The sequence below is a fragment of the Saimiri boliviensis genome, chromosome 12, assembly GCF_048565385.1.
Source record: "Saimiri boliviensis isolate mSaiBol1 chromosome 12, mSaiBol1.pri, whole genome shotgun sequence".
NCBI lineage: Eukaryota > Metazoa > Chordata > Mammalia > Primates > Cebidae > Saimiri > Saimiri boliviensis.
In genome coordinates, this window is record NC_133460.1 from 77,089,915 (window position 1) to 77,105,494 (window position 15,580).

Genomic DNA, 15,580 nt, shown 5'->3' on the forward strand with positions numbered 1-15,580 from the left:
ATCATAATTGTTAGTAGAGGTAACAGGGATTAAACACTTGGCACAATAAATCAGATAGATCTAAAAGTCTCCCAGCTGAAAAAGGGAAGCAAAAAGCTCAAACACCCTAACCAAAGGACAGTGATCAGCAATGTCACTGACCACTGGGAAGCAGTCCATTCATGGAAAATCACTGTGGGTGATATGATGAACTGTGAAGTTGCAACCATATTGAAGCTATAAAAAAAAATACATACTAATTGCCTTCCAACTTACTGGGACATATCATCTGTGTGCAGCTTGTTTCTATAGATGAAACCTCATATTCACAAGTACAATGAAGAAAACTATGCAGTGACTAAATATAACAAAGTGAAAGTGACTAAATATAACAAAGCGTAAATAACATTTTTTTTCCTATGTCTGAAGGTCTTATAATCTAGCTTTCCAGCTGGGCACAGTGGCTTACCTCATAATCTCAGCACTTTGGGAGGCCAAGGTGGATGGATCACCTGAGGTTGGGAGTTCGAGACCAGCCTGACCAACATGGAGAAACCCCATCTCTACTAAAAATACAAAATTAGCCAGGTGTGGTGGTGCATGCCTGTAATCCCAGCTACTTGGCAGGCAGAGGCAGGAGAATCGGTTGAACCCAACAGGCAGAGGTTGCAGTGAGCTGAGATCATGCCATTGTACTCTAGCCTGAGCAACAAGAGCAAAAGAGAAACCCCATCTCGAAAAAAAAAAAAGAAAACTAGCTTTCCCCAAAATCCCTTCTTTTCTTTATAACTTATTAACTACTTTCTTTTCACTGGAAAATGGGGAAAGCAGAAGAAAATCATGAGTGTGACAAGAAAATGATGAAAGAGATTCCTGGTGTGGCTCAAGGAAATGAGCATCTGGTGTTCACAGTCATTCACACTATAATATGGGCCTAGAGAGAACCAGAGGGGATCACATTCCTCACGATTTTGAAAGACATGGTTCATACAAGATGGGCATCCCCATGGCTACCTCTTCACAGTTTTCAGAAATTTAGATCTTAACCCAAGTATAATGCCTATTTCCATAGGTAATTTTCATTACAGTATTTTAAAATATCATAAGGTCTCTAAAAAGTCCTATAATCCATAAAAAGATCTATAATTATTAATTCAACACCAACTTCAGTCCTGAATCTACATAGGCTCTAAAAACAGGAAGTCCTAATATTGCTAACTTTGAGCCTTTCTGCCTTATATTTAACCCAAAACATTTATATACTTTAAGATATTTTTTTCTTGTGTTTTAGCCTCAGAGAATGCAAAGGGTCACTGGCTGCCCCTAAGCCTGGGTAGTGATACTTCCTATACTAGAAAGGTGATTATGCTTTAATAAAATAGAAGTCCTTTATATGAAGCTTTCTGAAGCAATCTTTGGAGATTGGTTTACTAACTCTGACAGTTCCTTGCAGTATATATACATGGACTTAAACGAATTATCCAGTTTCAGCTGAGGATTCCAAATGAACACAGTCCAGAAAATCTGGCTGCTGGTCTCATGCTATAACTCAGGATGTGACTGACCTCAGCTACTCAATTCATGTTCCTGCCAGACATGACTGATTATAACCACCTTGATTATCATACATAGCTGAACCCAGGTTAAAGAAAAAAATCAACTTTAAATACATTCCACAATGCTTTACAGAAGCAAAACAAAAACAAGCAAACAAAAAACAAACGAGAAAAATCAAAATTATTAAGAAGCTGATTTTTGCTTAAAACACCAAGCAAGAAATGGACATATGAATATTCCTAACCTGCAAAATGATTCCTCCACATTATATCAGCGAAACTCATTGGTGGGCCACTGGGAGGGTAGTGTTTACCTTTCAGAGGCTCATGATCAGTCCTTATCATATCCATTAAGGAGTTCTCCAACGAGTGCAAGTTAAAAGTGTCATAGGGCCTACTCCGGTCCTAAAAATAAAAACACAAAAAAAGACAACACATAAAATTACTTCATAAAATTGACACCATATCATTTGCTTCCTACTTCGGATTGATGACATGAATGAAAGTTACAGATGGCTCTAATAGCATACAGTCCCTTCTTTTTATTTATTGATGTACTTTGTAGAAATGGGGGTCTCGCTATGTTTTCCAGGCTGGTCTTGAACACCTGGGCTCAAGCAATTCTCCTGCCTTGGCCTCCAAAAGTGCTGGGATTATAGATGTGAGCCACTGCACTCATCCTGCTCTTTTCATTAAGAATAATGGCTTGTTATGCCTGTAATCTCAGTACTTTGGGGGGCCACGGCGGGCAGATCCCTTGAGGTCAGGAGTTTGAGATCAGCCTGGCCAATATGGTGAAACCTTGCCTCTACTAAAAATACAAAAATTAGCCAGGTGTGGTAGTGAGCACCTGTAATCCCAGCTACTTGGGAGGCTGGGGCAGAAGAATCGCTTGAACCTGGAAGGCAGAGGTTGCAGTGAGCTGAGATTGCGCCACTGTAATCTAGCTGCAGCAACAGAGCAAGACTTCATCTCAAAAAAAAAAAAAAAAAAAAAAAGATTTGGCAACATTAAGTTTAATACAAGTTTCCATAATTAATTAAATTGTATCATTTTCCTGAATACTCTATAACCTAATACTCCAATACTTCAGAGCGACTTTCTTGCAAATGAACTAAAATAGTAAATTTAAAAGGAGAGTCAAGTGAATTGGCTTTGCTCTCTACACTCCATCCACTACCTCTATTGTCAAATGAACAGAGATGTTTCCCCACTAGAGGAAGACCCCAATTTTTTTTTTCTTGAGACAAGGTCTTGCTCTGTTGTTCAGGTTGAAGTACAGTGGTACAATCATGGCTTACCTCAGCCCTGACCTCCTGAGCTCAAGCAATCCTCCCACCTCAACCTTCCTAGTAGCTAGGACACGTGCCACCATGCCCAGCTAATTAAAAAAAAATTTTTTTTTGTACAGCTGGGGTCTCACTATGTTGCCCAGGCTGGTCTGGAACTCCTGGGTGCAAATGATAAAAACCACAATTAAGAATTCAAATGACTGGCCAGGTGCGATGGCTCACGCCTGTAATCCTAGCACTTTGGGAGGCTGAGGCGGGTGGATCACGAGGTCAGGAGATGGAGACCATCCTGGTCAACATGGTGAAACCCCGTCTCTACTAAAAATACAAAAAATTAGCTGGGCATGGTGGCGCATGCCTATAATCCCAGCTACTCAGGAGGCTGAGGCAGGAGAATTGCCTGAACCCAGGAGGCAGAGGTTGCGGTGAGCCGAGATCACGCCATTGCACTCCACCTGGGTAACAAGAGCGAAACTCCATCTCAAAAAAAAAAAAAAAAAAAAAAAAAAGAACTCAAATGAAATCATTTTCCTGAAAAATCAAAGGATAACTATAATTTCATGAAAATGTATTGGATATCTTTAACAGTTCTGACCAGTAAGTTGCATATATTAGATACACTTTTTAAAAATAAAAACATGTTCAATGTTGTATTCATGAAGATAATGGCAAAAAGAAAAAAAATTTAAGTGTCCGAAGTACTAAAATTACCTGTTGAAAAGCACTCACATGAAGAAACTTTAACCCAAAGTAGTATTTTCAAGATGTTATATTCAAAAACATTTTGAAACTAGAAATCTAACACAAACTTAGTGAAGAAAAAATAATTATTTTACCGTATTTCACTCAAGCCTGCAGAAGACTATCACCTACAAACTCTTCTTAGTATCTGAGCCTTAAGGGAAACACAACTCATATTCTAAGTTAATACTATAGAACAGATCAAGTTTGCTTTGGTTAAGAAAAGCAAGATGGCTGGGCGTGGTGGCTCACATCTGTAATCCCAGCACTCTGGGAGGCCGAGACGGGTGGATCACCTGAGGTCAGGAGTTCAAGACCAGCCTGGCCAACATGGTAAAACCTTGTCTCTACTAAAAATACAAAAATTAGCCAGGTGTGGTGGCAGGTGCTTGTAATCCCAGCTACTGGGGAGGCTGAGACAGGAGAATTGCTTGAACCTTGGAGGCAGAGATTGTGGTGAGCAGAGTTCGCACCACCACACACCAGTCTAGGCGACAGAGTAAGATTCCATCTCAAAAAAAAAAAAAAAGAAAGAAAGAAAGAAAGAAAAGCAAGACAGCATACATCTCAACAACCAAACCAAATTAAACTACAGTGATAAGAGATTATTTTCAGGGTCTTGAGCAGTCTTATCCAGCCTTGCATTTGATCATTTATCCTTTTCTATGGACAACACTCACCCATTACCTCTCTCTCCCCTTGGATAGGAAAGAGACATGGAATATTTCTTTGATTCTCTACTTTGGTCTCTATACAATATAAGAAAGTCTTTTCTTTAGCTTTGAAGTCTTCCTGCAAATCACTTGTTTTGCTTTGGGTTCAAGTTATTAGTGGAAACTCTAAGGAGTAAAGCAAATTTCCAGAAATGCAGCCTTATCTGTACCCGTAAGAGGTGTCCATCATAAACTCTGCCGAAAGAAAAAGCCAGAGGTAAAGAAGTATGCTGATGAGAAGGCAAAATGATAACATATTTCTGGCACTAACAATCCCAAAATGAATTATCTAGGAGCCCTCTATCATTACCTACACTTCTAACTGGAACTCTGAAGACATGAGAGTGTTTCAGAATTGACTGATACGGTAAGGGAACTATAAGAAAAGGCTATTTGAAGGCATTCAAGAATCTTTCCAGACAGGACAGTTTATTTTTTCATTTAATTACTGATAAGCCCTCAGGGTAGATAACAACATACTCATTTTATTCATGAAGAAGGCCAGGTTCAGAGAAGATTTAAGAACACTTGATGCCAAAACCTAAGAAGTATAAAAATCTGACCAAAGAAATTAATCAAATCCATGGTTACTTCTATAGAAAAAGAGCATTGCAACTAACTGCACATTCCTGGCAATGTGACAGTGAGTGCCTATCACAAATGGGTGTCAGACATTAGATGACTACCTGTCAGGAAAATTAAAGAGAATATTGGGAGGGAGGATTCATGTAACTAAATTGAAATGGTTCCCAAACCTGTCAGACTGTCAAAAATCACATGCAGAGCCAATTAAAACACAGATTCCTGGGCTCCAGCTCAAACCTACTTAATCATAATTTAAAACAAAATAAATTCTTATGACTGGCTAGACCCACTAAACTGGATGATTCTTCAAGTTAACCCTTTACACCCATGATTCTGTTCAGTAAAATTGGACAGTAAAGTGAGGGCAGGGATTAGTGTGAGCAGCAGGCAATCAACAAGCCTGGCCATCTTGCAGAGGGTCAGTTTTGCGGTCTTCTAATTTACTGTCTGTTAGAGAAGCAGTTGGCAGCCTATTTTTTAAAAGCACAAATTTTAAAATCAAAATCCAATTTTCAAATTCTGGCTCTCCCACTTACTGGCATGTCACTTTGAATACGTTTCTAAGCCTTGGTTATCTTCATCTAGAAAATGGGATAATTTTCCAGGTGCAGTGGCTCATGCCTGTAATCCCAGCACTTTGGATGGCAAAGGTGGGCAGATCACTTGAGGTCAGGAGTTCAAGATCAGCCTGGCCAACATGATGAAACCCCACTTCTACTAAAAATACAAAAAAAAATTAGCCAGGCATGATGGCAGGCACCTGTAATCCCAGCTACTCGGGAGGCTGAGGCAGGAGCATCACTTGAACCCGGCAGGCGGAGGCTGCAGCAAGCCTGGATCACACCATTGCACTCCAGCCTGGGTGACAAGAGTAAGACTCTGTCTCAAAAAAAAAAAAAAAAAAAAAAAAAAAAAAAACGGAATAATTCTTCATGGTTTCATCAGCACTAAATAACACAACGTATAAGCATCTGTACCATGGTGGCTACTGTAATATCAGGGAGAATACAGACTTCTGTGATGACACCTCAAGAGTACTAAAACAAGCCGGGCGCGGTGGCTCACGCCTGTAATCCCAGCACTTTGGGAGGCTGAGGCGGGTGGATCACAAGGTCAAGAGATCGAGACCATCCTGGTCAACATGATGAAACTCCGTCTCTACTAAAAATACAAAAATTAGCTGGGCATGGTGGCGCCTGCCTGTAATCCCAGCTACTCGGGAGGTTGAGGCAGGAGAATTGCCTGAACCCAGGAAGCGGAGGTTGCGGTGAGCTGAGATCGCACTCCAGCCTGGATAACAAGAGCGATACTCCGTCTCAAAAAAAAAAAGAGTACTAAAACAAAATTTTTTAAACCTAGCAGTTCACAGATGCTAACCTAACATGGTTCACTAATGCTCAACAGATGCTAACCTAACAGAGTTCACTAATGCTCAACAGATGAAAACATATGACATGTGAAAGGCATATCAGAATTTGCACAGGCTTCTTAATTAAACAAATTTCAGGCCTCTGAGAGTTCTCATTAAAATTAATTCCATCCATGCCTCATCAACTTATATTTGCCACATACCATTCATCCTTTTTGTTTTACAAGTAGTAAACATTGCTGAAATAACTGATTAACCAGGAAGCCTGCAAGAAACAGAACAAAAAGGATGGAAAAAAACAGAAAAATCTAGCGAAATTCATCAACATAAATTATGTATACAGAAAACTAGGCCATAATTTGTCATTCAATGACAAAAGTTACAAGTGGCAACTAACCTGTTAGGTCTTTTTTCATAAGTTTTGTTTCCCAAAATACAGCAACAGGAAAACTTCATTATTTGTTTTAATAAGCAAACACACCAAGAAGTATTAGAACATCTATAAATAATGCAGCCCATTATTGACTCTTTTTCTTTGATAATAACCAATGAAGATGTTGTCTGTCAGTTTTACACAGAACAGCTTATCTCCACTGCATTAGTTCCCTTTCTTTGCTCAGCTGGATTAATATTAATAAATTTATCAAGTATTTAATATGTGCCTGTCACTGTTCTAAGTATGCTATGTGCATTATCTCCCAACCTTATGAAGTAGGTAGCTTTTGTCCCATTTTATAAATTGAACAATTAAGTCTTGGAGAGAATAAATAACTGGCTCAAGGTTACAGGGCTGGTGAGTGGCAGAGCCAGGACTCAAATCCAGAGAAATTCAGACTATACTCTTAAGGACTCTTATTGTACTGCTTCCCTGACTTCCTCCTATTCCCTCTAGCCTTAAATTATTTTTACAAACATCCCCTTTAACTTAATCTGTCACAATCCAGAGAGAGGCTTCTTTGATCCCGCCCTGCAGCACAAGCAACCTGACCCTCACTTGCCCTTGGTCAATCACCTTTGTTCAACTGCCAACTAATTAACCTCAAGAAGTAGTTTGATCTATCTCTAGACAACCCCAGGCCCACCTGTAACAGCCCTATCCCATTCACCTGCCCTTTTCTTGGAAGAGGAATCCAGAACCCCTTGCTACCCTTTCTGGCTTAAACCCAGACATTTCCTCTCCTAGAGATACAAAGTGGAAGGCTGCAAGGGCCAACAGCATCTGTGGATAATAGCTGCTCTGGAACCAAATGATAAAGTTAACCATGTTGCCTTCTATGTGCTAGGCACTGGACTAAATATTTTAAAGTTCTATCTCTTTCCTCATCACAACCCTGCAGGGTAGGCATTACCTCCATTTCACTAAGGAAAAAAACTGAGGCTCACAGAGGTTTATGTAACTGCTCAGTCACAGAGCTGATCAGAAATCAGGACATAAAGTCAGGTCAGTGACTCTGGAGTCCATGCTTGTAATGTTCTAACACTTCACACTGACTAGCTGCAGTGTGGCCCATGAACAAGGGGGTTTAGTTGGGAAGAAAGGGACACAGAGAGGACCAAAAATCAAAAGGAGAGCAGATGTTTGAAAGAGCTAGGAAAGGATAAATGTGGTCATAGAATAATACAGAAAAACCTTTAAGAGGAATTCCTAAGGAAGGGTTATTTATCACATGACTGCAACACATGTACGGATAAAACATTCCAAAGTTAAATGCATCTAACGCATAAGAAAGGTCTAACTGGCCAGGTGCGGTGGCTCACCCTGTAATCCCAGCAGTTTGGGAGGCTGGGGCAGATGGATCACCTGAGATCAGGAGTTCAAGACTAGCCTGACCAACATGGATAAACCCTGTCTTTACTAAACATACAAAATTAGCCAGGCATGGTGGCACATCCTTGTAATCTCAGCTACTTGGGAGGCTGAGGCAGGAGAATAGCTTGAACCCAGGAGGTGAAGGTTACAGTGAGCCAAGATGGAGCCATTGCACTCCAGCTTGGGCAACAAGAGTGAAACTCCATCCCCCGCTAAAAAAAGAAAAAAAGAAAAGAAAGGACTACCTCACTTCTAAATTTCCATCCTACTGCTCTTATTTTCTACTCAGTATATGTTATTGGGAAAAATCTCAGGTCCCTGTTTACACTATAAACAGTTTAAGAGCAACGAATATGCCTTACCTATTTTTAAATGATATTCATTACATAATATATGAACCTCTTTTTCTCTGAATGCACACACAATTTTTAAAATAATTAGATAAATAATAAATAAATAATAATAAATAAAGCCAACATCTCCAATCCTGCCTCCACTCACTCTCTTCAGTCAATGGTAAATTTTAACCATTCCAAATGAGACTATTATATTTGCAGTCCTCTGGAAAACCTAATTCTCTGTTCTTCAGTCACTCAATGGCATACAAATGCTCCTTATATCTAACCTAGAGCCCTTATGAAGTTGAAACTTTTCTCCCTTTTCTATCCTGGGGAAAAATTAATAAGCATCTACTACAAATTTTAATTCTTTAAAATTGTTGTTAAACATGGTCTTCCATGCAATAAATTCTCAAGAACACTCAAAATAGCCCGGTATAAGATTAGGGCATACAGAGAAATTATGGATTCCCCATCTTTTTCTTCTGGAGGATGACTAATTCCACTTAAACCTTTTTATCAGGTTGTGTTTTTACTTGCTGTGTAACAGGAAACCAAGCTAAGGTTCTGGAGAGGTTAAAAAAAAAAAAAAACAAGGATAGTATCACCTGCTCTGAAGGATGCTCAAAAATCAGATAAGCATGACTCAACTTGAAGCACATTTTTGCCGAGTCTCCTCATGTTCTCCCTATTCCTAATGTTTCTTAACAGCTCTTTTTGTTTTAGCCAGGCAGGTCAGATAAGAGGCCCACTATATCAAATACAGAGAAACATGGCTCTTGGAATTACCTGATATGACCCTGTATTTTGAGGCTGGAGGAATTATCTGATACGACCCTATATTTTGAGGCTGGATTCAGGAGGGTAAATGCTAGAGCAGTTGATTATATAAAAAGTTCAAATGACTCCTGCTGCCATTGCTGACTGTGGTAAACAGTTCATAGTTAGGTACATATGCAATTTTAAAAAGAGTTATTTTCCAATCAGTGGTGTCTAGCTAAAAGAAAAATATTAAAAATAAAATAAAAAGGAGCTTGGCAGTGTGCTAGGGAAAAGGCAGAAATGAGGCAGACCCAGGAAGGACACAGAAAGGGAAAGCAGTGACTATAATGGTCAGAAGAGCAGGCATGAAAAAACTACAAAACTTAAAGTTGTACCTTTCCCTGGTTAGTGTGCATATGTGACTTCTGAAAGTAATTAGCTGATATTACCCCAAATCATTGGGTTGGTAGCTAAAAGAATATTATCTCAAGCAGTTTACTTGGTATAACAATAAAGGGGGAGTTTAAACTTTGCTATCAAAACCTATCTTAGAACTTTATGCAAAAGTATATGTAGCTCCCCATATTCTTTTCTTTTTACTGATTATAAATGCAAAATCTTTCTACAACACTGACTGCTTCCAGGTTTGGTTAGATACTCCTTCCCCATCCCAGACTGATTCCAGGTAATTAGAACTAAGATATCCTAATTACTTCTTTACATGTCTGTCACCCTCAATAAACTGTAAATCTCATGGGAGCAGAAATATATCTTATTTCTCTGCATTCCCATTATCTAGCAGAGGGCCTAGCACAACAGACATTCAATAAATGCTTACTTCACATTTAAATTGTTCTTTTGATGAATTCACCTTGCAAGATTTTTACTTTAAGAAAGAACCATTCATTTACTAGAATGAATAAACAAACACACACACACACTGACAACTCCAAATGCTAAGATGCAGAACAACCAGAATTCTCATAAATTCCTAGTAGGAATGCAAAATGGCACAGCCAGTTTGGAAAAACAGTTTGGCTGTTTCTTATAAAGTTAAATATACACTTAAGCACACAACCTAGCAGTCCCACTCCCAGGTATTTACCCAAGATAAATAAAAACACATGGCCACACAAAAACCCTCGGATCCATATACACTGATGTTTATAACAACTTTGTAAAACAACGTTATTTATAATTTCCCCAAACTGGAAAGTACCCAAAGGCCTATCAACTGGTAAATGGATAAACAAATTTTGGCACATCCATATAATGAATAACATTGAGCAGTAAAAATAAATAAAGTACTCTAAATATACCTAGTATGTACTCACAAAAATTATAAAATTAAAAATATAAAATTAAAAAATAAATGAAGTACTGATACATTTTACAAAATGGATGAACCTTAAAAACACTGTAAGTAAAAGAAGACAATCACAAAAAAATAACATATCATATGATTCTATTTACATGAAATGTCCAGAACAGACATATTATTTATAAAGACAGAAAGTAGATTGGTCATTGCCTAAAGTTGGAGAAATCAGGTCGAAATGCAGATTGACTTCTAGTGGGTATGGGTTTTTTTTCTTTTGGGGGTGATAAAAATGTTCTAAAATTAGATTATAATGATTGACACACAATTTTGTAATTATACTAAAAACCACTACATTGCATATTTTAAAAGAGTGAACTTCATGATATGTGAATTATATCTCAATAAAGCTATTATTTTTATTTTTTCTTACCTTTTTATGTTTCTTTCTTAAGCTATCATTTTTAAAAGGCATTTCTAAGACTTTAACAGAACTATGACAATTCCTGTAAATCATGTAACTTTAGGTATAAGACATAAGAAACCTAATACACACACACACACACACACACACACACACACGAGACCATATTATATATTTAGAGGTATAGCTGGGATTACAGGTGCCTGCCACCATGGCCAACTAATTTTTGTGTTTTTAGTAGAGATGGGGTTTCACCATGTTGGCCAGGCTGGTCTTGAACTCCTGAACTCAGGTGATTCACCCACTTCAGCCTCCCCAAGTGCTGGGATTACAGACATGAGCCACGCACTGGGCCCAAAGAAATTTTTTGAGCTCAAGGAAGGCAAAGTCTTAACTTCAGCTGCTCCATTCAGGAGCCACTGAAGAACCCCAGGAATTAAACCTAAACCAGACTGTAGTAAAACTCCCAAGGCAACCCTACTGCCAGTCAAATAACTAATGCCATCTATCATCACAACATGCATCATTTATATTTCTAAAGATGTCTTTAATATTTCTCCAGAAACCTATCAGCAATTATTAACCATATTACCCACATAAACAGGAACTTCTGTCTCTATTTCTGATGAGTTGCTTTTTTAATCCCATGGATTCCTGGCTTACAGTGATTTACTGTGTTCTTCAGAGACCCAGCTCATCGCATTTATGACCAGGGCACATTTTAAGAACGATGTGCTACAGAATCTCCCTAGAAGCATCACTGAGCCATAAAAGATACCTATAAGCCTGCCCTGCTGCTAATTTCAATTGCTGTTTGACTTGGGTGGTTGGGTAAGGAGACATACAGCAGAATTCGCAGATTCACCAGAATCTGACAGGGGCCGCGACGTGAACGCTTCTGCTGTGCCCCCCCCCCCCCCCCCCCCCCCGCTTATCCCCTTGAACCTTGAATTTAGGAACTAAGCAGCAGCTTTTATGCAAATCATCCTATGGCAATGAAAGCAGTAAATCAACAGCTGTGTCAATTTAGGCTAGCAGCTTTCTAGGGCTCCTCCCCATTTTAAAAACCAACAGATGATGCCCTGCCCAGTGTACACACAGATTAAGAGCTACAGATTATAGCTCTTCATTGTCACTCTCTGGCCACCACTGGAGAGGTCATCAATGTACATGTGCATATATTTTAAAACAGGGAACCTGGTAAGTACCAAAGAAATTCACTCCAAGTTCATGGTCTGGGACCAGAGAAACAGAAGCTCATTACCTATTTCTTTCTTTTTTTTTTTTTCTTAATTGCATTTTAGGTTTTGGAGTACACGTGAAGAACGTGCAAGATTGTTGCATAGGTACACACATGGCAGTGTGGTTTGCTGCCTTCCTTCCCCTCACCTGTATCTGTCATTTCTCCCCATGCTATCTCTTCCCACCTCCCCACCCCACTGTCTCTCCCCCATTTCCCCCCAACGGACCCCTCTGTGTAGTGCTCCCCTCCCTGTGTCCATGTGTTCTCATTGTTCAACACCCGCCTATGAGTGAGAACATGCGGTGTTTGATTTTCTGCTCTTGCGTCAGTTTAGAAAAAAACAAACAAGCCCATTCAAAAATGGGCGAAGGATATGAACAGACACTTTACAAAAGAAGACATACAGGAGGCCAACAAACATATGAAAAAATGCTCATCATCACTGGTCATTAGAGAAATGCAAGTCAAAACCACATTGAGATACCATCTCACACCAGTTAGAATGGCTCATTACCTATTTCTTAGTTTCCAAACTCCTCTCTTCTAGTGGAAGGAAAAGGATAAAACAAAAACAAAAAAACAAAAACCCTTGTATCACAAGTTTATTGTCCAACTCTAATTCCAGATTAAAAAGAGACTTAAATTAAAATGAGACAAATAAAACTGGATTAAATGACCAAAACAAATATAATAATAGAATATTACAATCAAAAGCCAAAACTGTCTTAATCACTTTTTTTTTCTTTTTTTTTTTTTTTTTTGAGATGGAGTTTCGCCCTTGTTACCCAGGCTGGAGTGCAATGGCGTGATCTCGGCTCACCGCAACCTCCGCCTCCTGGGTTCAGGCAATTCTCCTGCCTCAGCCTCCTGAGTAGCTGGGATTACAGGCACGTGCCACCATGCCCAGCTAATTTTTTGCACTTTTAGTAGAGACGGGGTTTCACCATGTTGACCAGGATGGTCTCGATCTCTCGACCTCGTGATCCACCCGCCTCGGCCTCCCAAAGTGCTGGGATTACAGGCGTGAGCCACCGCGCCCGGCCTTTTTTTTCTTTTTGAGATGAAGTCTCACTCTGTCACCCAGGCTGGAGTGAAGTGGCATGATCTTGGCTCACTGCAACCTCCACCTCCCAGGTTCAAGCAATTCTCTGCCTTAGCCTCCCGAATAGCTAGGATTACAGGTGCCCGCCACCACTGTCGGCTATCTTAACTACTTTTAAAGCTTTTATCATTTTTTAATTTAAACAGGCTTATGCCCAAACTGCTTTTGTGCTAAACCTATCCCTGACAAAGTAATCCTGGTTTATTTTTCAAAAGCTGCCAATCTGCCTCTGGGGAGAAGAAAATGGATATGTATATTGTTTTTCATAACAAGCTTTGTAGAACTGATTAAGTCATAGCTACTATATAATAGATAATTAATATGTGTCAGGACCTGTACTGAGGACTATCTCATTTAATTTGTATAACTGTCCTATGAAGTAGACATCACAGTATCTTTTTTACAGATGAAGAAACTGAATATTAAATTCATTTTTTCTTTTTTGCTTTGTTTTGTTTTCGAGACAGAGACTCACTCTGTCACCCAGGCTGGAGTGCAATGGCGCAATCTTAGCCTACTGAAATCTTCACCTCCTGAGTTCAAGCGATTCTCCTGCCTCAGCCTCCCCAATGGCTGAGATTACAGGCACATGCCACCATGCCATGCTAATTTTCATATTTTTAGTAGAGACGGGATTTCACCACATTGGCCTGGCTGGTCTTGAACTCCTGACCTCAAGTGATCCGCCTGCCTTGGCCTCCCAAAGTGCTGGGATTACAGGTGTTAGCCCCTGCACCCAGCCTAAATTCAGTTCTTAATACAAACCAAGTATCCTTGAAGAAGGGTAATGACACACAAATTATTTATTATGTAAGCATTCCAGAAAGAAAAGAAGGTAAGTCTTCAATCTTCCATTTAAATATTACCCCATTTAAGAGATGAACATGTTAATAAGCATCTAAAATGCAAAGCATCTAAATTTATTAAAGTATTTGGTATTTAGAAGGCTAAAAATTTTTGCTTAAAATAAAGACTGTATCATTCTAATAATGATACTTTAAGGTACTTAAATGTCATAAAGTAAAATGCTGTAAATTTTTTTTTTTTTGAGAGAGAGTTTTGTTCTTGCTGCTCAAGATCTTGGCTCACTGCAAACTCCACCTTCTGGGTTCAAGCGATTCTCCTGCCTCAGCCTCCAGAGTAGCTGGGATTACAGGCACATGCCACCACGCCCAGCTACTTTTTATATTTTTAGTATAAATGGGGTTTCAGCATGTTGGTCAGGCTGGTCTTGAACTCTTCACCTCAGTTGATCCACCCTCCTCAGCCTCCCAAAGTGCCAGGATTACAGGCAAGCTAGCACGCCCAGCCTCAGAAGGTCTTAATATATTCTGGTGATATTTGGGTCCAGAAAGAAAATAATATGTATGTACTTTTTCCTTTTTTTTTTTTTGGGGGGGGGGGACAGGGTCTCACTTTGTCACTCAGGTGGAGTACAGCGGCTCAATCACGGCTCACTGTAGCCTCCACATCCTGGGTTCAAGGGATTCTCCCACCTCATCCTCTCAAATATTAGTATTTAAGGCACATGCCACAACACATGGCAATTTTTTAAATTCTTTTTAATTTTTTAAAAATTCTTAAACCTGTATTTACGTTTATATATTTACATTCCTATCTTACTTTTTAGGCAATAAATGTTTCTATCACACTTGGAGAACATAATTAATTTTTGTAAAATGAGTCCATTTAATAACCTTCAGATAGCTATACTTAAAAGGAGGTCATACTTTAATTACTTTTCTAAGCAAATTATTCAAGCTTTTCACTTAAGTAAACTGTTTCCCCAAAATAGGGAAATAAATTGAAGTAAGTAAAATAGATTTTTTTAGTCCTTTAATAGGTCTGGGAGAGGGATTTAAAATTATACACTGAAAAAATGCTTTGGAATTAGTCACACTTTTGCTTTCCTTTGTTACTGTGGAATTCAGCTTAATGAATAAGAAACAATATGAAAAGGTACATTTCTTTTTTCCTTTTTTTTTTTTTGAGACAGGGTCTTACTCTGTCATCCAGGCTGGAGTACAGTGGACAGTCTCAGCTCACTAATAGTCTGGACCTTCCAGGCTCAAGTGATCCTCCTACCTTAGCCTCCTGTGTAGCTGGGATCACAGACACATGCCACCATGCCCTGCTAATTTTTGTATTTTTTGTAGAGACAGGGTTTTGTCATATTGCTCAGGCTGGTCTCAAACTTCTGGGCTCAAGCAATCTGCCCCCATTGGCTGCCCAAACTGCTGGAATTACAGGCACGTACCACCGTGCCCAGCCCATTTCTCTTTCACATACATTCACACACCACATACTAGGCTGAGTAGAAGGATAAGATAATGCTAAGACAATAGCAG

General features: G+C 39.2%; 1 protein-coding gene across 7 annotated transcripts in view; it reads right to left on the minus strand.

The window, feature by feature from the left end:
• Positions 1 to 15,580, minus strand: part of CPEB3 (cytoplasmic polyadenylation element binding protein 3) — a 247,140-nt gene that overhangs the window by 162,753 nt on the left and 68,807 nt on the right. For 5 of the 7 annotated variants that reach the window (XM_074382575.1, XM_074382576.1, XM_039465096.2 and 2 more), the window contains exon 3: positions 1,781 to 1,940. In XM_074382575.1, coding sequence (XP_074238676.1) covers positions 1,781 to 1,940 — 160 coding nt within the window. The remainder of the gene's footprint in view (positions 1 to 1,780; positions 1,941 to 15,580) is intronic. The other 2 variants (XM_039465097.2, XM_074382579.1) reach the window with 1 other exon arrangement.